Source organism: Molossus molossus, unplaced genomic scaffold (genome assembly GCF_014108415.1).
Source record: "Molossus molossus isolate mMolMol1 unplaced genomic scaffold, mMolMol1.p scaffold_m16_p_14, whole genome shotgun sequence".
NCBI classification, from domain to species: Eukaryota; Metazoa; Chordata; class Mammalia; order Chiroptera; family Molossidae; genus Molossus; species Molossus molossus.
In genome coordinates this window covers 993,557-1,016,196 of record NW_023425349.1, presented here as the reverse complement: position 1 = coordinate 1,016,196, position 22,640 = coordinate 993,557, and the positions used below count along the sequence as shown (strand labels likewise).

General features: G+C 62.1%; 1 protein-coding gene across 1 annotated transcript in view; it reads right to left on the bottom strand.

The window, feature by feature from the left end:
• EXD3 (exonuclease 3'-5' domain containing 3) overlaps positions 1-22,640 on the bottom strand; it is a 60,569-nt gene that overhangs the window by 4,777 nt on the left and 33,152 nt on the right. Inside the window, exons 14-21 of the mRNA XM_036261661.1 lie at positions 22,211-22,421; positions 21,997-22,106; positions 21,557-21,716; positions 21,297-21,463; positions 20,521-20,655; positions 10,528-10,581; positions 10,234-10,365; positions 516-650 (exon numbers count right to left, since the gene is read on the bottom strand). Coding sequence (XP_036117554.1) covers positions 516-650; positions 10,234-10,365; positions 10,528-10,581; positions 20,521-20,655; positions 21,297-21,463; positions 21,557-21,716; positions 21,997-22,106; positions 22,211-22,421 — 1,104 coding nt within the window. The remainder of the gene's footprint in view (positions 1-515; positions 651-10,233; positions 10,366-10,527; positions 10,582-20,520; positions 20,656-21,296; positions 21,464-21,556; positions 21,717-21,996; positions 22,107-22,210; positions 22,422-22,640) is intronic.

Genomic DNA, 22,640 nt, shown 5'->3' with positions numbered 1-22,640 from the left:
GGTGAGCAGGTGGCATCTGAGCCCACCTCCTGGGTGGGCAGTGCAGACCCCAGCCTCGGGACGCCTGTGGGTCTGGGTAAGACCAGGGGGAGGCCTGGGGGCCCAGGACAGTCTCTGTGCAACCCCCATCCAGCCCGGAGCCTGAGGGCAGGGCTGGGCTGGCCACGCCCCCAGATCCTGGCTGGGAGGGAGGGGCCAGGTGAGTCGCGCAGGAGGGGCTGGGAAGGCTCCTGGCTCGCTGGTCCCAGGGGTCCGCCTGAGCCGGGTTCCCACGGCTCCCCAGGCTGCTGGGGGCCACGCCTGCCTCCCCACTCCCGCAGCCCAGGGACAACCTTGGGCAGGGGCAGGAGCCCACGGCATGAAGGCGTCTCCTGGGGCTGGGCCCCCACAGGGACTGGCCCTGGGCACTGTGGGGCCTGTGGACCCCCCGCCAGACGAGCCCAACCTGGCGGCCTGCCCTCTGCAGCCCCTGGGCCCCGGGCCTGGGGAGGGTGCCAAAGGGCTGCTCCGCTCACCTCCCCAGGAGGTGGGTCTCGCTGGGCTTCCAGAGGGTTTGAGGCTGAGGCTTGGGGGCAGGCAGCTGGAGGGGTCAGTTCCCAGGTGCCCAGCCAGCCTGACGTCTGCTCGGAGCCCAGGAATTCCAGCCACACCTGCCACGGAAGCCATTTGGCTGAGCCAGGGCTGAGCCACAGGCAAGGTCACTGTGTCTGTCCTGAACCATGCCCCCAGGAATGTCTGGGTTCGCACTCCTGGGTGCCCCGCTGCCTGGGTGCAGGGGCCACACGTGCACTGCCCTGCGCACACACCAGGCGGCGGCACCCCGTGGGGTGGGGAGGGCACGCAGGCCCCAGGGCAGAGGAACGTGGACCAGCAGGAGGCCGCCTTGGAGGGGCCCCCGACCTGCTCTTCCAGGGCCCACGGCCCCTCACACCACCGAGTGCAGCTCACCGTGCCCAGGCGTGTGGCCACCTCCACACCCTGCGGCCCCCTCCAGGGGCACTGAGGCAGAGGGGAGGGCGTGATGCGTGCTGCCCCCGGGGCTGGCCGGCAGCAGCAGGAGAGAGAGCCGTGCTCCCAAGGGTGCCGGGCAGCGCAAGCGGCCTGTCCAGGTTGGGAGCCCAGCGAGGGGCCCACTCCGCAGGAGGGCCGGGGTGAGGCTCCCTGCCCAGCCTGCAGCCAGCCCAGCCCTCCCTGCCCAGCAGGCCCAGCCCCACCTTCCAGGGGAGATGGTGCCAGGCCGCTCTGGCGTCCTGCTCTGAGGGGTTTCTGCTCTGCCCATCCCAGGAGGGTTGGGACCCTGAGGCAAGGGGCAGGCTGTGGGAACCAGGGCTCCCCCCTGAGGGCCGGAGGGGCTGAGGCTCAGACTCAGTCTGCCCAGCCCGCATCCCGCCCCCAGGGAGAGCCAGGCCCCCCATGGGGGAGGGGGATGAGGGCCCACGGTGCCTGGGGAGCCCCTGCTGGGATTTCTGACCCCACAGAGGGGCCTGGGTCTGGGCTGAGGAGCTGCTCTGGAATAGTGGGTCACCTCTCACTGAGGAGAGGAATGAACAGCGATGCACACACACACACAGACGCAGATGAGAATGGACGTCAGTCACCCTCGTCCTCGCTCAGCCTCAGGTGGTTCCGCACCTTCCACAGCAGTGTCTCAGGTACCACGTCTGGGAGGGGGACCACGGATGTGTCGGTTTCAGGACACCAGTGTCCCTGCCCCGGGGTGACTTGCTCGTCTGGTCCCTGCTATCCTGGGACAGGTGGGTCCTGAGGCCTCGCCAGCTGGCTTGGCCACCTGACCCCCGCCCAGAGATGTCCCAACAAATGGTGCTGGGTCCAGGGACAAGGGGCTGGGACAGGGACCCTGGCCTGGGGTGTTAACCTGATCCCTGCATGGAGGTGGGGCCGGCCGGGAGGAAGCAGGTCGGCGCCCAGCCTGGGTCAGCTCCACACCTCAGTCTCCCACGCCTTCCCAGAGCAACGGATGGGGCCCGAGCCATCTGCTCCCAGAGGTGACATGGCCCTCCCCCAGGACAAGTGTGTTACCCAACTCTGCCCACAAAGACAGCGCTGGCCCTGCACTGGGCGCTGTCCCTCCAGTTCAGCTCTGGTTTCCACTGCAGATGGGCTGGGGTGGGGGCCAGAGGACTGTGGCCGCGCCCCTCAAAGACAGCCCACAGTGAGGTTCGCAGGACACTGTGGGGTGCAACCCCCAACCCACAGGCAGGACACAGAAGAGGCAGGAGGGCCAGGCCCCAGGCCCCAGGCAGGCTCCTGGCTGGGGAGTGTGGGTTGGCTCTTCTGTTCCCATGAAGCAGGCTTGGTCCCCCAGCCTTGGCCTGGTCCTCAGCGTCTGAGACCTGGGATAGTGGCCCTGCAGGGGCCTAGCTTCGTGCGCCCCACCCCCAGGCTCAAGAAGGTCTATTCCCACGGGCCGGCCCCTCCCCCACCGGGCCACTGCCCATCCCCTTTGTGGGGCCAGGACAATGTCTGCACAGACAGCGGGGGATGGGCTTCAGGCGCTCTCAGCAAACTGCAGGTTGTGGGGGGTCGGGCCCTGGGTCCTGGGGCTCCAGGAGTCCCCAGGCCGGCCAGGTCTGGGCATGCTATGTGAAAGCCGGCACTTGGCAGGTGCCTCTCATGAGCACCCACGCGTGAGAGGTGGGAGAGTGGGCAGCTGAGCCGGGTCTGCCTGGGAGCCCGTGACTGTGTGCTCTGCTGACCCGTGTCTGTGTGAGCACCCCACGGGGCATTTTCAGGGTGCGAGGGTTCTAAGGCAGGTGGGGGAGGGGACAACAGCATTTGGGACTTCCCAGCCCGGTTAGGCTCTTGGCTCATGTAGCTTCACAAGGCTGGCACCCCTGAGTCTGGGCCTCGGCCTCACAGGGAGGTGTGGGTCTGGCACCCCGAATGGGACCCCCCTTAGCCCCAGTGGGCCCACATCTGCCTGACGTTCTGGAAGCAGAGCCTCCGGCCTAAACCCAGAACACGCGTCGAGTGGCTGGGGAGGCCCAGACCAGCAGTGGCCCCGCAGCCACGCTGGGGCAAACCTGTGCTGGTCCCTCCGATGGTGAGGGAGGAAAAGGGGGGCGTTGGCATGGGAGGAAAGCCCTGTCTTAGCTGCCCCGGGCACAAGGACAGACTCGGAGTCCAGGACACTGGAGTCTGAATGGGAGGCCCTGCCTGCGAGGTCCCCCCGGCCAGGGGCAATGGGAGGGTCTGACCCTTTGCTCTGGGGCCTGCAGGCTGAGCCCTGGGAAGTGGCTGCAACAGGACGAGTGGGCAGGCCTCCCACTCAGTGCCCAGCCCCACCCTGGCAGCTCTGCCCCCCCTGTGCCGCCCACAGCCCCTGGTCCCCTCAGGGCCCGGTGTGCAGACCCACCGTGCGGGTCAGCGGGCGGAGAGCCCAGAGCAGGCTCTCCAAGGCCCCTCCGTGTAAGACCCCGAAATCCAGCCCGTTGGGTGGGCGGGGGGCTGGGAGCCAAGGGCGGACAGGTGGCGCCCCGCCCCCTGGGCGCTGCGGGGGACCAGCGCGGGGCTCCAGGAGGGCAGGGCCGGTGCGACCTCGGGCGGTGCGGGGCGCGCACGTGGCCGGCTCCGCGCGTACCTGCCAGCTGCACACCCAGGCCCGCCCGCCCGCCCGGCTCCGGCGGAGCGGCGAGGCCCCAGGGGGCGGCCGGGCTCGGGGTCCCCAGGCAGCTCTGGGATCCCCCTAGGTTTCTCCGTGAGTGGGTGCGGGGCAACCACCTGTCCTGGGTGAAATCAAATTCAGTCTGGCCTTAGGCCCTGGGGGGGAGGGGGGGTGGCGCCACACCCCCCAGGCCCCTCAGTAGGCACCCCCTCCCGGGTGGCCTAGAGTAACCCCCAGGCGGCACAGCACACCCCTCCCCCTCCCCGAGGCTCTCCCCTCAGTACCTCCCAAGCGGCACATACCCCGCCCCCCGCGGCGTCGGAGCGCCCCCCAGGCGATTACCCCGCTGCCCTCCACCCCCACCCCGTCCCGAGGAGCCCGAGAGGCGCCCCCCATGCCGGGGTTCCCGGGCACCCCGGCGCAGCGGGCCGTTCCCAGGCGGGGGAGGGGCGGCGGCCGTGAGAACCCGCCGGCGGCCGGGCCGCGTGGGAAAGCGGGGGGAGGGGCGGGCGGGGAGGGCGGGGCGCGCCTGGGAACCGCTCCCGCCCCCGGCCGGCCTTTGAAAGGGCCACTCAGGGCGCCGGCCGAGATTCAAAAGCAAACGGCCGCCTGCAGCCCGCCTTCCCGCGCCCAGGGGGGAGGGCGAGGGGCGCGGGGGGACCTGGCCCGCCCAGCGCTCCGGGGGCTCCGGGGGTCGGGTGGGCGCCTCCTCCCACCGGGGCTGCGGGGTTAGGGAGGGGGCTGGGGGACCCCGTCCGCCCAGGGCCATGGGGAGGGGTGGCGGGCAGCAGGCTGGGGAAGTTGGGAGTCCACCCGATGGGGTCGGGGCGGCCCTGGGATGCCCCCCCTGCCCCAGAGGAGAGGAGCCGGGCGCTCAGACCTCAGGTGGCAGACCCCGAATCCAAGCAGGACAGCCTGGGGCCTGTCACCCACTGGGTCAGGGCTGCACCAGGGCCAGGGGACCAGCCCTGGCCTCTGTGGTCAGGGTCCAGGAAGACAGAGAGTACCAAAGTCCTCTTACAGAGAGCAGTTCTGAGAGCTGGCTGGGCGCCTGGAGGACTTCCTGGAGGAAGCAGCACCTCCACTGGGGCTTGGCAGGGCAGGAGGAGAGGGTAGGGCCTCAGATGCCGCAGGAGCTAGGGTGTGCTAGGACGGTTACAGAGGGCTGATGTGAGTGGGGGGCTGGCAGTACGGAGGGGCCGCATCTGTGAGCATAGTGTAGGGTCTCCTGCCTCTGCCCCTCCCTGCCCCTCCCAAACACCTGCACCTCATCAGATGGATTTTCCGAGATGGGGAGAAGCAGCTGCTGCCTGAGCCCGGCTCTCCCCACTTCCTGGGGTCCCCACAGCACACCTCCAGGGAGGGTGCAGGGCTGGCTGAGCAGATCTCTCCCTTCACGGCTCCTTCTCCTGAGCCCCCGGCCCCCCAGGCTGGCAGGGTCTCAGGCCCCATCCGGCCAGAAGATGGCTCCCAGAACCCGCCAGCCAGGCTGCTCCCACAGGGGCTCTGACAGCCTCAGGCGGGTGGGTGGGCAGAGAGCAGGGCTGCCGGGGGGTGGGAAGTCCCCCCTCCCTGGCCCCTGTCTTACTCTGTGCAGCTAGAGGGGGAGGTGGCCAGGCAGGTGGGGGACACATGTCCATAGGGGTCCTGCTGCACTGGCTGTCTACACAGGCTCCTGCCCTCAGGACATGGACGGAGCCGGCGCTGCCTGGACACGCTGCTCTCTCACATTGAGGACCTTTCCCAGACTCCAGCCACAGCTGCCCATGCCTCCTTGACCGGCAGCCCCTTGGGCCTCACACCCGAGGCCACCAGCCTGTCCTGCCCCCCCATCCAGGCCCCATGGCCACCCGCCCAGCCGCTGACTGCTCCTGGCCCTGCCCCACTTCTGCTTTGGGGCTGCAACTGCCTCCAAGTAAGGAGCGCCCCCTCTCAGATGCCAGCCAGGCCCCTGGGTAGTCAGTCCCTGCTGCAGGCGGGGGCGGGGCCAGGTGTGGGGACCTTTCCTGGGGGCTGCAGCCTGTTGAAAGCAGCCACGGGCTGGGCACACTGAGGTGTTTGTGGACACGGATCGGACTTGCACGGCATGTGGCTCGAGGGCCGCAGTGGCTGACGCAGGACCAGGTGCCGCCAGCCCAGCCCTGAGCCTCGGGTCCTATAGACCCCGAGCCACCGCCTGCCCCTTGGAGGCCTGGCCACGTGGTAGGCACGCTGTGGGCACTCTGCCCGCCTTCCCTGTTTCTCCGAGCCCAGGTCTAGGCCGCAGCAGAGCCCTGGGGGCGATGGTCGGGGGGGCTGGCCTCTGCCAGGTCTGGCCAGCGGTTCCAGGTGGCTGGATGGCCGGGGCTCCCGGGAGCAGGACTGTGACAGTGGCCAGCAGAGGCGAGGCGCCGAGGGAAGGCAGACCCAGCTCCTCTGACCCGTGGCGGGGTTCTCTCAGCTGGCGGGGCCCAGGCCTGAGGGGATGGCGTTGGGGTGCCAGCCGGTCTAGCTCTTGGCCTCTCTGCCGCCCTCCCCCAGCTCCCAGGGGCCTGTCTCGGCTGCCATGGGGTGGGCCTGCACTGGACAGGCTGAAGCCCGACTGGTGGCATGTGTGGCCCGCAGTCCCGTCTCCCACAGCAGCCCGGGCAGCATGCCCACCCTCCCCTGGGTTCGGCCTCTGAGTGGAGCCTGTAAGCTTGCCACCCCTTTGGGAAGTGGGCAGGACATGTTTTCATGCTTCTGTCAAAATCCAGGGGTGCAGCCCAAGAAGCCTGTCTGGAGGGCCCCCGACCGCTGATGGGAGCACCCATCACAAGCTCCTGTCAGGACAAAGGTCTGGCCCCCCCAGGCACGGGTGAGAGAAAGGGTGTGAACCAGGCTGGGGCTCACACCTCCCTTCCTGAGCACTGGTGTGGGTCCCGGGACGACACACTGAGGGGCCGGGGCTGCCTGCCAGGTGGCCATGTCCGGCAGCTGCTGAGCTGTGGTGTGAAGGGTGTGGGTGTCCTGCTGGCTCAGGGGTTGGATCAGGGCCACCAGGAGCCAGGGGCCCCAGGGTGGTGGGGTCTGGGTTGGTCCCTCAAGGGCCATCTGGTAGGAACTGAGGCTGGGTGCCGGCTGAGACCCAGGGCTCTTCTGGAAGGGGGAGGGGCAGACGGGGAGGCCCACAAGCTGTGGGGGGGCCCGGGGGGCCTCCTGGGATGCTGTGACCAGCCTCGACCCACCCCACCCTGCTGTCACTCCTGGGGGCTGTGCTGACCTTGCCCGTCCGGCCATCATCCCCACCAGCATCCATAGTCGGGCCCCAACCCTGCCGGGACCTGCCTGGTGGCTCCCACTGTCCTTGAGCCTTAGACACTGGACCCTCCAGGCTGGCAGGCCGGCTGCTCCTGCCCCGTCCTCCTCCAGAGCTCCCCGTGGTGGCCCCTCCTGCCACCTCAGGAGCAGGGCGGTGGCCACCCCTCCCACAGCCTTTGTGCCTGTGTGACCCCGGGGGCACCGAGTGTGGGAACTGGGCTGGGGGCCTCGAGCACAATGGCCGGGGAGGGGTGGGGTCAGTGCAGCTCAGCCTCTTCCTGTCTGTCCCTCCGTCTGGGGCTGGTCATCAGGAGAGAGGCAGGGTCTCCCGGCCCAGGGACGAGGCCGGGCATGGGCCTCCCGGCTACCCCCTGGGTCTGGACTCTGGGGTGGGCACTGGGGGCAGATACCATGAGCCCCCTTCACAGCTGCATTCTGGGTGCCCACTTCCGGGGCCAGCAGCACTGAGGTCCAGGACACTCCTGCCACTCGGGCTCTGGCTCCCACCGCGGCGGGGGGACCGGAGGGACAGTAAAAATAGACGCTCTGCCTGGCCATGTCAGGGTTCGTGCGTAGGCCTTTTTTTTAAACTCAAATTTCTTTGATAAAATATTTTCCCATGGTGGACGGCACTGGGAACGGCCTCTTGGCAGCCGCTCCTGACGGATCATCCCAGGCCCAGATCACCAGCTTCAGGGGTCACAGCCCTGCCCTCTGGGAGGAGCCCACTGCCCCTTCCCCGCCCGCCCGTGGCTGGAGGGGTTCTCTGTCCCCACAGCGGGCATCCCAGTGGAATCCCAGTGCCCAGGGCACCCGCCAGGTGCGGCGTCATGCTGCTGGGGGCCAGGCGGTGCGGGGACCAGGCTGCAGACCCCGGCCAGCCTGTGGCCCTCTCCCACCTCGCTCTCCCGAGTGCCCTCCACGCGCCAGCCCGAGCGCGGCTGGGCCTGCTCTGGGAACGCGTGGTGGGTTTTCCCTCTGGGAACGGCACCAAAATAGCAGAAGGAAGGAAAAGAAATGGAAACGGCCTGGCGGCGGGAGCTCTCCAGGGAGGCGGCCAGCTCCAGCCAGGTCGGGGCAGCGGAGGCTCCGAGCCAGTGGCCAGGGTGCGCAGGCCGCTGGGGTGCAGGGCAGGCCCCCCGCCGAGCACAGCACAGAAGCCCTCTGGGGCAGTCTGAGGGCCCGCTCTGCCTGCCAGCGCCCCCTGATGTCCAGATGGGCTCACGAGCCAGCCCAGCCCTTGCTGCGACCTGTGGGACAGAGCCGGGGTCTGCAGCCCAGGGAGCAGCCCGGTCACTGTGAAGGCTGAGCCTCCGGCCATCACCGTGGGGTGAGTGTGTGGCACCGTTTCTGGGCTTGGTGTCCACCTGTAGGCGGGCCTCTGGTCCACCTCGACCGGCCCTGCGAACAGCACTCCCCTGGCAGTGGGCTGGGAGTGGGGTGGCCGTGTGCAGGGCTGGTGGTCAGCTGTTCCCAGCTGCTGCTCAGGCTGAGCTCTGGGGTTCACCAGGAACATAGGCAGGCTGGGGAGCAGGGGCAGGGTGGGAGCGAGCCTGAGGCCTGCCTGGACCCCGTGTGGCAGCTCAGCAGGGAGCTGCCTCTGCTCCTGGTGACTGGGAGCCCGGCCTCTGGCCTAGGCGCTCACGCCACCAGCTGGTTCACCACGCGCCAGCTCGTCCCCCCACTGTGCCCGGAACACCGCCGCAGTCACTGAGGCCAGGTTCAGATGCGGAAATCCTGGCTTCTCTGAGACCCCCTTCTCGCTCCCCTGGTCCTGTTCATGCTCCTTCCAGCTGGGCCTGTGCACGCCTGGGGACGTCCCCCAAACACCTGTCTGCCCCCCAGGGGGCCCCGCCCTGGGCACACCCCGCCTGAGCCCAGCTGGGGCTGCTGCACAGTTGTGAGCTTCGGTGGCCCCCCGGCCCTGGTGTCCCCACTCCCTGACCAAGGCCCACGGGCCCTGACGTCTGGCCTCACATCAGGCTCCCATCACCTACTGCCCTGCACCGCCAGCCCCTCGCTGGGGCCACACACCGGCCCTGCCTGGGACCCTGCCCCTTCCCGCCATGTCGAAAGCGTTTACTACAAGCAGGAGGTCGGGCAGGCTCCCGTTCCCCTTCCCCACGTCCCAACCCCCAGGGGTTGGTGCCTGCCCTGTCCCCACACCAGACTCCAGAGCCCAGACCAGCACACTCCCTCCCCGACCACGGGCTCAGCCGAAAACCTAGGGACCTGGCCACACACTGGAACCGGATTCTGAGCCCTCTGCCCCTCACCTGGGCAGGCGCCACACCTGCTCTCTGGCCCCCCGCCCCCTGGTCTGTCCACTGCTGCCCCGCTGGGCACTGCCCTCCCACCGGTCACCTGCGGGTCCCCTCGGGGCAGCTCTGCCTCCCAGCCTGTGAATGAGCCCCACGGCCCCCCAGGCACTCTCCCAGCCCAACCCCCACGCGGCGGCCTCACCCAGGCCGCCCTCCGGGCCTGGCCCTCGGGGGTCTGATGGAGCTCAGGCTGCTCCCCAGCACTGGGCTTCCCAGGGCGCCAGAGGGGACTTCCTCCCAGTTCCCCAACTTCCTGTTTTCTCAAGAAAACGCACCAGCAGAGGCCCTGAAAAGCTCATTAAAATGCCTCCCTGCTTCCCGGACGTCCTGGGGTCTTTACAACACTCGCCAGCGTGAGTACAAAGCGGCAGCAGACACAGTTCCTGCCCTTCCCCAGCTCAGCCAGGGAAAGGCTGGGATTCATTTCCCGTGGCCCAGGGCCACTGTGGTCCTGGCAGGGCAGGGGCCCAGCCTGAAAACAGGGGCTTCCCTCTGGCCTTCTTCCTCGCACTGTGCTGGGCGCCTGCCCCAGGTGCCGGTGCAGGAATGAGCCGGCGGGGCAGCCCTTCGGGCCCCTCCTCTCTGTGGCCCAAACTCCAGAATGTTCTGCACCAGAAGCCCAGCCAGACAGGACTTCCCAGGATTTCCTTCACTCCGTCCAGAGGCCCGGCGGGAGGCCAGCCCTGGGTGCAGGACATTCCCCAAATCCCAAGGACGTCCCGGCCGAGCTGCTCCCTGGACCTCAGCCGCCTGCGTCCGTCCTCCCGGCCCCAGGTGACAGTGCCTCCCGAGCCCTTGTTTACCTGGCACGTGGTGTGTGGGTGGTGGGGAGGAGGGAGCACACTGCCCACTGAGCCAGTGGCTACTGCGGGATGAGCAGGAACGCCAAGGCTCAGGGCCTCTGGTGCCCAGCACCCTCCAGGGACGTGCCCGGTTCCCGTGACAGGGGCTCCCTGGCAGCCCCAGGGCTCACACGGGCACCGAGGCAGGCTGGGGCACGAGACCCACCTGGCAGCGGCTGAAGATGTCTGCGTGGGCAACGCGCACGTTGAAGTGCCGGAGCACAGCCTTGGCCTGCTGCTGGGCCTTGAGGGAGCGGTCCACCCGGAAGCAGCGCCCAGCCCCCACCTGTGCCTGGAGCTGCGGGGAGATGCGGCTGAGCCCAGAACCCCCAGGCCACCCCCTCCCCGAGCTCGGGGCCCAAGAATTGCCCCTTGGTCCACCCAGGACGCAGCCCTCTGCTCTCGCCCCACTGCGGAGCCGGAGTTGGGGGTCTGGGGGGCGGGCGCAGGCGGTGCTCACCTGGTGGTACGGCTGCCCCGAGGTCAGGATGACCCTCCCCTCCTGCCGGGCGACCTGTGCAGGAGAGAAGACGACCAGTGAAGGGCACACCACCACCTTGGGTGGGGCTGCTTTTGTCCCCAAAGTGGCCTCTGCCTGGGGCCTGCCCAAGTCCTCCTGCTTGTGGTAAACGTGCATCCCGCGCGTGCCCAGAGCAGCCCCCCGTCCTGGGTTTGTCCTGGGCATTGCCTCGTTGTAGAGATTTGGTCTTAGAGTCCTGCAAAGATTTTACGTAATTGCAAACAAAATTAAATTTAAAAAGCTGTCTCTAAAAATCCAAAGGAGCCCTGGCTGATTTGGCTCAGTGGTTAGAGTGTCGGCCCGCAGACCAGTGAGTGGTGGGTTCGATTCTGGTCAAGGGCACGTGTCCGGCCCTGGTCAGGGTCACGTGGGAGGCGACCAGTTGTCGTTTCTCTCCCCCCCTCCCTCCCACTCTCTCTGAAGATGAATGGAATGATAGCCTCGGGTGAGGATGAAAAAGTAAAAATCCAAAGCAGATGAAAGAACTGAACCGAAAAGAGGGAAGTGTCCCAGGCACAGGGAAGCAGCACACTGACCACATGTCTCGAGGCCACCGCACTACAGACCGCAAGTGGCCGTACCCTGCAGGGATCCTGGTGTTGGTGAGGACACGGACGTTGTTATTCTGAAACGTCTGTGTGTGGATGGTGACACAAAACAGACAGTAATGTGATGTCATGAGTGGGAGGCTCTGCAGCTGAGAAAGGAGATCTGGGTTAAAGTGAAGGGGATTGTGCAACGAGCCCCAGAGAGGAATGGAAGTATAAGCGTCTGATACATATACATATACATATACATATACATATACATATACATATACACGTACGTATTTCATCACTCCCCCGCTGCGAAGGCCTAGAAACAAGAACCAGCCCTGTGTCCAGACTGGTGTCTGCCTGGCCCCACGCCGCGGGAAGTCGGAGCCTGTAGGAGGAAGGGCCAGCTCCAGGTCTGGGGCGGAGACCGCGCACAAGGAGGCGGGAACCTCTTGTCAGGCAGAACGTGAATTAGTGTCAAAGTCCGCAAGCGTCGCGTCGCGTCGCAAAGACTCAGGATCCAGCACAGGGCCCACACGACCCGGGCAACGTGCCCGCCAGTGAGGTGTGGCAGACGGAAATGTCCGGCACGGTGATGTCGCTGTGGTCAGCACGGTTGCTTAGGAGTCACGAGTTGTCTTTGAGGATGCAAGGGGCCAGCCCAAGGACGTAAGAGCTAAGACTATAAAACTTTTTTTTTTAATTCTTTTTTGTTGATTTTTAGAGAGAGAGGAAGAGAGAGAAAAACACACGCCCCAGCTGGGGAATGAAGCTCACAACCTGGGCTCGTTTCTGAGTGGGGATTGAACCTGCCACCTTCTGGCGTACAGGATGATGTTCCAACCACCTGTGCTACACCGGCCAGGGCAAGACTACAAAACTCTCAAAAGAGAACTGGAGAAAGTGTCATGATATTGCATTCGGCAGTGATGTCTTGGACATGGCACCCAAAGCAAAGACAACAAAATTGAAAACAGATAAACTGATGTCCATGAAAATGAAAAACTTTTGTACATATTGGACACTGTCAAAAAAGTTAAAAACAACAACAACAAACATACAGAATGGACAAAAATATCTGCAAATCATATATCTTATTGGGGATTAATGTCCAGAAAACATAAAGAACTGCAACTTAACAACAAAAAGGCAAATAACCCAACTGGAAAATAGAGAAAAAGACTTGAATAGACATTTCTCCAGAGAAGACATCCAAATGGCCAAGCAGTACATGAAAAGACACTCAACACCCTTAATCATTAGAGACATGCAAGTCGAAACCACAGTGACACAAGTCACACCTATTATGATGACTTTTATTTTTAAAAAACGAGGAAGGAAGGAGAAGGAAGTGCGTGCTGGTGAGGATGGAGATAGCGGGGCCTCACACACTGCTGGCGGGGATACACAGCGGTGCGGTCGCCGTGGAAACAGTACGGCAGTTTCTCAGAAGTTAAGCACAGGATGACCATGTGACCCAGCGAGTCCACTTCTGGGTCTATACCCCAAACAATCTCAAGCAGAATCTCAAACAGATGCTTGTGCTCTAAGGTACAGAACAGCATCATTCACAGTAGCCACAAGGTGGAAGTAGTCTGAATGTCCATCAACAGGCAAATGAATTAACAAACACAAAACACACACACATGCACATGCATGGCATTTATTCTGTTTTTGAAAGTAAGGGTCGTCCTGGCCGGTTTGGCTCAGTGGTTAGAGCGTTGGCCCGCAGACCAGAGAGTCCCGGGTTCAGTTTCCGCTAAGGGCATGTACCTCGGTTGCGGTCTGGCCCCATCCCCAGTTGGGGTTGCATTGGTGGCAGCCACTTGATGTGTCTCTCTCATGTCAATGTTTCTCTCTCTCTCTCTCTCTCTCTCTCTTCCCCTCCTCTCCCTCCTGCTCTGTCTGAAGATAAATGCAAAAATGTCCTCAGGTGAGGATAAAACAAAAACAAAAACAAAAAACAAAAGTAAGGGTCTTCTGACACATGCTACAATACAGATGGACTTTGAAGACACTATGCTCAGTGAAGTAAGTTAGACACAGAGGACACCTACTGTATGATTCCACTTATATGAGGGACTGGGGAAGGTCAGATTCCTGGAGACAGACGGAAGGATGGTTCCCAGAGTCGGAGAAGGGGTGATGAATGACTGTTTAATGGGGACAGAGTTTTTGTCTGGGATGATGAAAAAATTCTGGAAATAGATAGTGGCGATGGTAACACAACATTGTGAATGTACTTAATGCCAATGAATTGCAAATTCAAATATGGTTAAGATGATACACTTTGTTATGTCTATTTTACCACAAGACAGAAGAAAAAAGCAATAAAGCAAGTGATTATTTCTAGCGATGACGAATACACACCTATGTGATGAATAAAAGTATTAAAAATGCAACTGAGGTGAGGAGAGAACCCAACGAAAGGGCGGTCGAGAGAAAGTCCCGACTAGCTCCAGAGAGCTGACAAAGGGCAGACGCAGACAGCTCGACAGGAGCCGCGGACACAAGCGACCGTGGGCTGTTTCCAAAGTTCTGTCACATCAGCATTGCAGACCGGCAGCACTGCCTTCCAGGGGAGAGAGGGAGCAGAAACGTGCTGGGGACAATGGCCCCAATGAAAGGACATAGCAAAGGGAGATCTTTTAGCAAAAAAAGAGCTGGTTTTCCTTAAAGCATGTCCGTGCACATGCACATGCACACCGCGTGAACTCAGAGCCATCATACACACAAAGCAAATATGACGTCTAATCGGCAGAATTAAGAAACAGCACAGTTTGTTAAAATGATGGAAAATAATAACAGGTAAGATGGGAAATGGTGAGAAAGCTACACTGAGCGGAGGTGCCTGTGTTAGTTTTAACTTGAGTCACTGTGAACTCAAATACACGTGCTCAAATTTCTGGGGCAACCCTTAAAAGAATAGAAATAGTATTTATAACTTTCAAACTAATAGAGGAAAAAATAGAACGGGGGTGAAAAAGCTAAAAGAATACAAGAAAGGGAAAAAGGAACAGTAAAAGTAGGACAAGTGGAAAGCACAAATCAGGACAGTACAGCTAAACCCAAAAATTGATTACAAAAAATGTAAATGGACTAAATTAGCAAGTTGAAAAGCAAAGGCTGTCAGAGTACGTTTTTTAAAAAAAATCCAGCTAGAAGCAGTTTATAAGAAATACACCGAATGTATAAGATAAAAGGAATGTTGAAAATGAAAAGGTGAGAAAATAATATACAAATACTAATCAAAGAATTCTGGAAATGGTATTAATATTAGTTTAAATATACTTTGTGGTAAAAAGTTTTACTAGAGCCAAAGAGGTTCACCTCATACAAGAGTTCACCCAAGAGGAAGATACAAGAATTCTAAATATTGGAAGAAAAAATGGCGGTGGAGTGAATGGAATAATTCTAAAAATCGTGTGCACGTATGCCTAATAACAAGTTTTAACAAATAAATACTGAAATGACCATCAAGAATTTGATGAATCCACCATCACAGGAGACTTCACTATAGTTCTCTCGGTCTTTGATTGAATCAGGCAGAAAAACAGTCAAATGAGCACAGGTGATTTGAGTGTGAGTGTGTGTGGATGTGTGTGACTGTATGACTGTGAGTGTGTATAACTTGTATGAGTGAGTGTGACTGAGTGTGTGCAACTGTGAGTGTGACTGAGTGTGAGTGCACAATTGTGTGTGTGACTGAGAATTGTGTGACTGTGTGTGTGGCTATGACTGTGTGTGCGTGATTATGAGTGTGTGGCTGTGTGTATGCGACTGTGTGTGTGACTGAGTGTGACAGTGACTTTGTGTGTGCGGCTGTGACTATGTGTGTATGTGATTGTGAGTGTGGCTGTGTGTGTATACGACTATGTGAATGTGTGTGACTGTGTGAGCAACTGTGCGTGAGCAACTTGTATGAGTGTGAGTGTGACTGAGTGTGGCTATGAGTGTGAGTGTGGTTGAGTGTGGGTGCACGGTTGTGAGTGACTATGAGTGTGTGTGTGACTGTGCGGCTGTGACTGTGTGCATGTGCGTGACTGTGAGTGTGACTGTGTGTGACTATGTGAGTGTGACTATGTGAGTGACTGTGTGACTGTGTGATTGTGTGTATGACTGTGAGTGTGACTGTGTGTGACTGTGACTATGTGAGTGAATGTGTGTGTGATTGTGAGTGTGTATGACTGTGAGTGTGTGTGTGTGTGTGCGTGAGCGGGATGAACATGACTGGAGAATATGTATGCTTTGAAGTCCACATGGAACATTTATAAGAAGGATCACCCCGGTGGCTACCAAGTCAGTCCTCACAAATATCTAAATTGGCAGTATACGGACTAAGCTCCTTGACTATAATTCAGCTAGGTTAGAAATCTGTTTAAAAGGATCACGAATCCCTGGCCGGTTTGGCTCAGTGGTTAGAGCATCATCCCGCGGACCAAAGAGTTGCAGATTCGATTCCAGTCAAGGGCACGTGCCTCGGTTGCAGTTCAGTGCCTGGCCCTGGTCGGGGTCGTGTGGATGGCAACCACTCGATGTGTCTCTCTCACGTTGATGTTTCTCTCTCTCTCCCACTCTATCTGAAGATAAAAATGGAAAAAAGTATCCTCGGGTGAGGATTAAAAAAAGATAATGAAAAAACTCCCAAATTCCAAGCTTTCTGAAATTAAAAAAAAACAAAAACAGCCTTCTAAAGAACTAAGTCAAATAAGTAATTATAACAGACACTCAAAAATGGCCCTGGCCGGTTTGGCTCAGCGGTTGGAGCGTCGGCCTGCGGTCCAGAGAGACCCGGGTTCAGTTCCCGCTAAGGGCACGTACCTCGGTTGCAGTTTGTCCCCGGCCCTGGTTGGTCATGTGGGTGACAGCCACTCAATGTGTCCCTTCACATTGATGTTTCTCTCTCTCTCTCTTCCTCTCTCTCCCTCCCGCTCTATCTGAACAAAAAATGGAAAAATGTCCTCGGGTGAGGATTAAAAAAAAAAAGATCAGGACTAAACCAAATAATGAGAAGACGACATATAAAAAAACAAAGCTCATGGAATGCATTGAAAACAGTACTTCAAGGAAAAGTTATGGTCTCGAATGTTTACATCATAAAATTTAAAAGGCTGAGAATTAAAGAGTGAAGCACTCCACTTGGAAATGACCCCAAGAAAGCAAAGGAAGGAAACTATAAAGATAAGAATAGAAATTAATGAGATAGAAACAAAAAATGCAACAGAAAGGTCCAACATGGCCAAGTGGGAGGCTCACTGACGGACGCCTGCAGGTGCACAGGCCGTCGCCGCTGTCGCTGTCACAGCCGTGGCCAGGCCGCGCCGCGGGCCCGGGCGACAGCTCTGTGGGACATGCCCCAGGGGAAGGCACAGGTTACCAGCGTGACCGAGAGGGTGCAGCTGGTGACAGAGAGAAGCCGGCACCAGGAGCTCCTCCCGGACAGCAGCCGGCCACGTGTCATGCAGAGTTGCAGGAAACGGAAGAGGCCAAACCCCCAACTTGTCTATAAGGCTTGAAAATAAGGTGATGGGAGATTAAAGTTCCACTTGGACGTGCTCCCAAGATGGGCCCGAGCCCCCAGACAGGGGCCACAAACCCAAAGCAGCAACATGGAAAAAGACAAGTTAGTTCCAAAGGAAAAGGTCATGTTCACGGGTGAAAGGGGAGACCCCCCCCCCCCGATTCTCTCTGTGGCTGCAGATGAGTGGTCTTTCCCAGCCCATGTGGGGTCGCGGGACGTCCTCGGGGCCGTGGGGCCCACTGTGCTTCGTGTTGAACGCTCCGTCTGAATCCAACGACACCGGCCACCACCTGCACGGCCCTGTCCCGGAGGCCTCGGCCAAGAGAGTGAGATGAGGCAAAGAAAGAAAAGCCAGGAGGCTGGGAAAGGACTGGAACCGTCCTCGTGTGCGGATGACACGCCCACGCGGAGAACCCCAGAACTGACAGGCAGTTTCGCAAGGTTTCCGGATAGGGGGTCGACCCAGAGGCGACCAGGAACTCTGGCCCTGCGGTTCCCGTGCCGGCAGGAAACCAGACTTAATTTATAAGCGACCAAAACGCCCAGTCCCGGGCGAAAGCTAAGGACGCGCAGGCTGGTGATCAAGGCTGTGAAACAGGTCGGAGCAGTCAGATCAATACTCACGCAGATGACCAGCTATGATAAGTGTTCCCCTGCACCCCAAACTCGGCGACAGCAGTTCCGAGCACCCCAGCTGTTTCTAGACCTCCGCAGGAGGAAGGAGGCCTGGCCCCGCAGGTCTCAAGGGGAACTAGCTGTCGGACAGGCCTTGAGCAGACTGGTGGGAGGGTCCCCCAAACCGCCTGGCCCGTGGTTGTGCTCATGGCCAAGATCCATTACAGAGGGCATGTGGGTGGCGGTGGTCATGCGACGTGACCCCCCACACCAGCAGCAGTCCATCCGGGACGCGCGGTCATGTCACCTCTGGCTGGCATGGACCCGGCTGCAGACTCCCGAAGGGACCGCTGGGTCCACACACGCCACCCCGTTGGGACAGTCTGGGGAGTGTTGTATCTGCGGGGGGCTGTTGACCAGCAGCTCCCAGATGCCGGATGAGGGCCAGCCTGGGGAGCAGGCCTTCCTGAGGACAGGGTCACACACGCTTGGTTTCCACACAAGGCTCCAGTGGCCGGTGGTCCCGTGAAACACTCCACCTCACCGGTCATCGCGGGAGGCCGATCGGCCGAGGACACGGCCTCATAGGACAGGCAGGACAGGGAGTGCGGACCGCACAGGCCAGGGCAGCGGCTGTGCTGCTGCTTGTCACCCGGCCACGCACAGGTGAAACTCTGGGTTCGGTTTCAGCCCCTCCAGCTCTGCGGCCCCAGGTCGCGGCTCCTTTGGGGGCAGACGCTGAAGCTTCTGGTCCCTCGTGCAGGGTGAGCTGGAGGGAGGCCCTCACGGGCTTCCCCGGCGGAGCCCCAGCGCCCTGACCCGTCGCTGACCGGAGCGTCCGGAGGTGGCGCGGGCTCGGTTGCTCAGACCTCTCCCACCGGAGGACCGATCCGTGGAAGACCGATTTCAGAACCACTGCTCAGGACTCAGTCTGCAGACCGTCCCTGGAGCTGCTCCGGCACTGACCCACGTCACAGGGGCCTCCCAGAAGAGAAGCCGCCGCTGTGTGTAAGCAGATTTCCTGACGGGGCTGTGGTGGCCACTGGGGGGCTGCAGCCATTGGGCACCGCGCCCACAGGTGGACTTCCTTCTCACTTTGGTTCCTGCGGAGGTGGCTGAGGCTCGGGTTTGGCCAAACCTTGGAGAGCCACCGGTCCTCGGTGACCACACCCCTGATCCGTGGCTCCCCATGCCCTCGGGCGCTGGGCACCTCTGGTCTGACGAATGGTCACCTTTCTGTTCTTGGACTAAGTGTCCCAGCTCCATCCAGGTCAGTGTGTTTACCTCGGCCCTGCCTCTGCCTCTTTCCCTCCACCCCTCACCCTGCAGTCTGTCCTCAGCTCTGCAGGTGTCCCGGGGCACGCAGCTCCCTCTGCTGCGACCTGGCGTCCCAGCCGTCACCACCAGGCCCTCGCACCTGCGTTTCTGTGCAGACTCCCACGCTTTTCCTGTCGTGACCTCCAAAACACCGACTGCCTCCGCCACGACCTGACTTCAAAGCCACCCCCATTTCAGGTACGTGTCCCAGCCGCCGCACTCGGGGGCCCAAGTCCGTGTTCTTCTAATGCTGCTGCAGCGTGTCACGTGGTCAGAGCAGCGCCACGGGGACTGGTCATGGGCTCCGTGTTCCGCTCGGGGCTCCTGCCGAAGCCCAGGTGCTGGCAGCTGGCCCCCGGGAAGCACCCGCTCCCAGGCTCTGGGGCGCCGGCAGGATGCAGCCCCTGTGGCCGCAGGACTGAGGTCCCGAGGCCCTGACGTGTGGCCTTTGATTCCGCCTTCCCTGTGCGTGGCTGAGGGCTCTGCGGGGACCGGGCCCCCTGAACAACTGCAGTGATCTGCCCGAGGCCGAGCTCCACAAGACACAGCTGCAGAGCCTTTCCCACGACGTGCAGTTCACAGGTGTACTTCGGGGGTAGGGCGAGGATCATGGGGTCAGAGCCTGCCTTCCACTTGCTGGAGACCCCAGGCACCCTCGGGGCCGGTGGGAAGACACTTCCTTGCTGGTTGCTGGGCCGCTTCGCCGCTGATGCCTGGAGCCCTCGGAAAGCCAGGCTGACACGCGTCTCCGCCCCAGTGAGCTGGACACAACCCTGGCTGGGGCAGGTGGGTTTTCTGCAGGGATGCTGGCCATCGCCACCCTGGGTGCAACCTTCCTTGGACACTGGGCCCAGGCCTCTGGGAGAGGTGGTCTGGGAGGGGCCAGAGACGGGGGAGACAGTGGACGTCCGTTCACATGTGCCAGGGGCCACGCAGGAGGTGGGGGTCCCACCCGGCAGGTTCTCAGGCCTGCCCCCCACAGCCTCAGGACATGGGGCTTGTCCGTTCTCCCAGCCAGGGCCTGGGGGCGGGGCCTCGGGCATGACTGTTCTCGGGCACTGACTGGAGACGGCTGCACAGGGCTTCGGACTCACGAGCAGCCCCGAGCGGTGTCTTGACCGTGTGCCCTCTGTGGTGTGAACTGTATCTCAACGCGCCTGTTAAAGACACTCACCATCCAAGTTCCAGCCCGACTTTGGAGACAGCTGCTCGGGTCCAGGGCAACTCAGCCCCCCCACTGGCGAGGGAGTGGGGGTCCCCCTGCCCCCACCGGGCTGGCGCCTGACTAGACAGCATACCCTTCCCTGTGCTGTGGGCCCTTTGGGGGTGCTGCTGGCCCGTGTCTCTCCCACCCAGCCAGGGTCTTGTGACCGTTTTGGTAAGACGTGCGTGAGGAACTTTATCTGACGAATGTGACCTGCACAGATAACCAGACAAGTCTGCGGAGAAGCAGAACCATGGTTCTGATCACCCTGACCCACGTGGTGGGTCACCCTGGACTGCCCTCCAGGGCTGGGTGTTTCTTCATGACCCTGGGGCGGGGCCCCCTCCCCCGTGGAGCCCCAGTGTGGGTGAGCGGAGCCCGCGTGGGCGTGAGGAGCCCGCGTGGGCGTGAGGAGCCCGCGTGGGCGTGAGGAGCCCCCGTGGGCGTGAGGAGCCCGCGAGTGACCGGTGCCGCATGGACAGCGCCCTGCACGCACGCCAGGCATCCACTCTGGTTTCTCAGAGAACAGAAGGGCTTACAGCCCTCAGCCTTTCCAGATGCCAAAGGGCACCCCGGGGACAGGACCGCCCAAGGGCTCCAGCCAGCAGACCCCAGCCCGGGCAGCCACCGCTGTGCCTGGGGCTCCAGGGGTGCCGTGCCCTCCGCCACTGCAGCGCCGCCCACACCGCCCGGGTCCCAGGACCCAGGACCCAGGACCCGGGCCGCACGGCCCCACTCACCTCGGCTGCCTGGCGGGGGCCCTCGCCGGGACCCAGCGCGAGCGCGTCCACGCCCAGACAGCGCAGGCTGCGTGCCAGCCCCTGCAGCATCCTGTCACACACCACGCGGAAGGCCCTGGCCGGGACCTCGGGCACCTGCAACAAGCCCTGCTCAGCACCTGCCCCGGCTCGGTGGGAGTGGGGGCCCAGGGCTGTGTGGTCGTTCTTTTAAAAAAATCTTTTAAAGTACTTTTTTCTTTATTGACTTGAGAGAGGAAGGGAGAGGGAGAGAGAGAGAGAAACATGGATGAGAGAGAACATGGATTGGCCGCCTCCTGCATGCCCCCCACTGGGGATGGGCCCACAACCTGGGCATGAGCCCTGACCAGGAATTGAACCAGCGACCTCTTGGTTGACGCTCAACCACTGAGTCATACCGGCCGGGCTGGTTGCTCTTTTTCAGAAAAACTTTATAAAGAGAATCGAGCAACATGAGCTCGATGCAGGAAACAGATAACATGACAGAGTCACCCACGCTGGACTCCAAGAGGAGCCTGCTTGGTTCCTGGGGGTCCCGTGTACTCTGAAGTGGGGTTCAGGGAACACGCTGGCCTGGTATCGGGAGGGGCTGGGACCCCCTGCTCCAGGAGGCTGCCCACAGTGTATCCCTTCTCTCTAGGGGGAGGAACCCAGGCCTCCCCCACCCCAGACCTCCACCCACGCAAGGTGCCTGTTTTATGGACAGTGATCCTCCTTCCGGAAAATCCTATGAAGGGACCCCGAGGGGCTCCAGTCACCTGCTGGGGTGGTGCCGAGGCCTCCTGGGGGCCTGGCGGCTCCGGGGCCCCCGACCTCTTGCTGTGCCCCAGCCTCGGGCTCCTGGCCAGGTCCCCCGACAGCTGGAAGCGGGCAGGCTCTCTGCACAGTGCCCAGTACACCTCCAGCAGACAGTAGGCATCGGCAGCTGGGTGGGCAGGGACCGGCCTTAGCCTCCTGCCCGGGAGGCCGGAGGTGGGCGCGGGGCGGGGCGGGGCGGGCGGGGTGGGGCGGGGCGCACCTGCGTACAGCAGCTGCTCCTCCCGCAGGGGCCGCCGGTCCCAGTTGGAGAGCTGCTGTGTCTTGTCCAGCGGCTTGCCCAGCACCTGCTGCACCAGGAGGCTGAGGCCCCGCGTCCCCTGAGCCCCGTCCACACGCAGGGCAGGCATGTCGGCCCGAATCTGCCAAGACAGGGCCCTCGGTGAGGCTGCCCGGGGGACCACCCGTGCCCTCGCCGCCCACGTGGGCTCTGGGGCAGCCCTGCACCCACAGCACTCAGTGCAGGGCCAGGACGCCACGGCCGCTGTGCGGGGTCTCAGGGCCAAGGCCACACACCGGTCAGCTCTGGGGCGGACTGACGTCTGAACCCCTAGGTCACGCCGAGAGCTCCTGGGGGAGCCAGAGCAGTGACCCCCCCCCCCCCCCGGGAAGGACCGAGAGGACAGACCCCACCCCACTGACCTGCCTGTGCACCCACAGCAGGTCCAGGCCTCCCTGCAGCTGCTTCTGCGCCTGGGCCAGGGCGGGGCAGGAGGCCCCCAGGCTCTTCAGGTCCCCTGCCATCCCGTAACCTGTGGGCAGGGGCCACTGGGCAGTGAGCACCTAAGGAAGGGGCCCTGCTCCACCAGCACCCTCCCTGGGCAGGCAGGGATGGGCAGGCGAGCACTGTGCTCACCCAGCTTGGTGATGGACGGGTCCGAGAGCAGCCGGGACACCAGTCGGGAGAAGGCCTGGGAGGTCCGCCCTCCTGCCGGCCGAGAGAGCGCAGGGAGGTCCAGCAAAAACACGCGGCCCTCCACGGCCACCTGCATGAGTGACGCCTGGGGTCGGCCCCCCGGGCAGAACGAGGGCCTCCACTCCAGGTCCATGCCGACCACCTGGCCGGGCTGCGGACAGAGGCAGGCCTGAGGGGCTGTGGCCAAGGACCAGAAGGGCACAGCCAGCCTGCCTGGCCCCCGAGGACCCAAGGCCAGGTGAGGTGCCTCTGCTGGGAGGGCGTGGCCACCGGTGAGCCCCCACACACGTGGGGCCGTCCCCCACTCCGCACAGAAGGGGCCAGGCCTGTGAATCAGCTGGTGCAGGTGCCCTGCCATGCGGGACGCCAG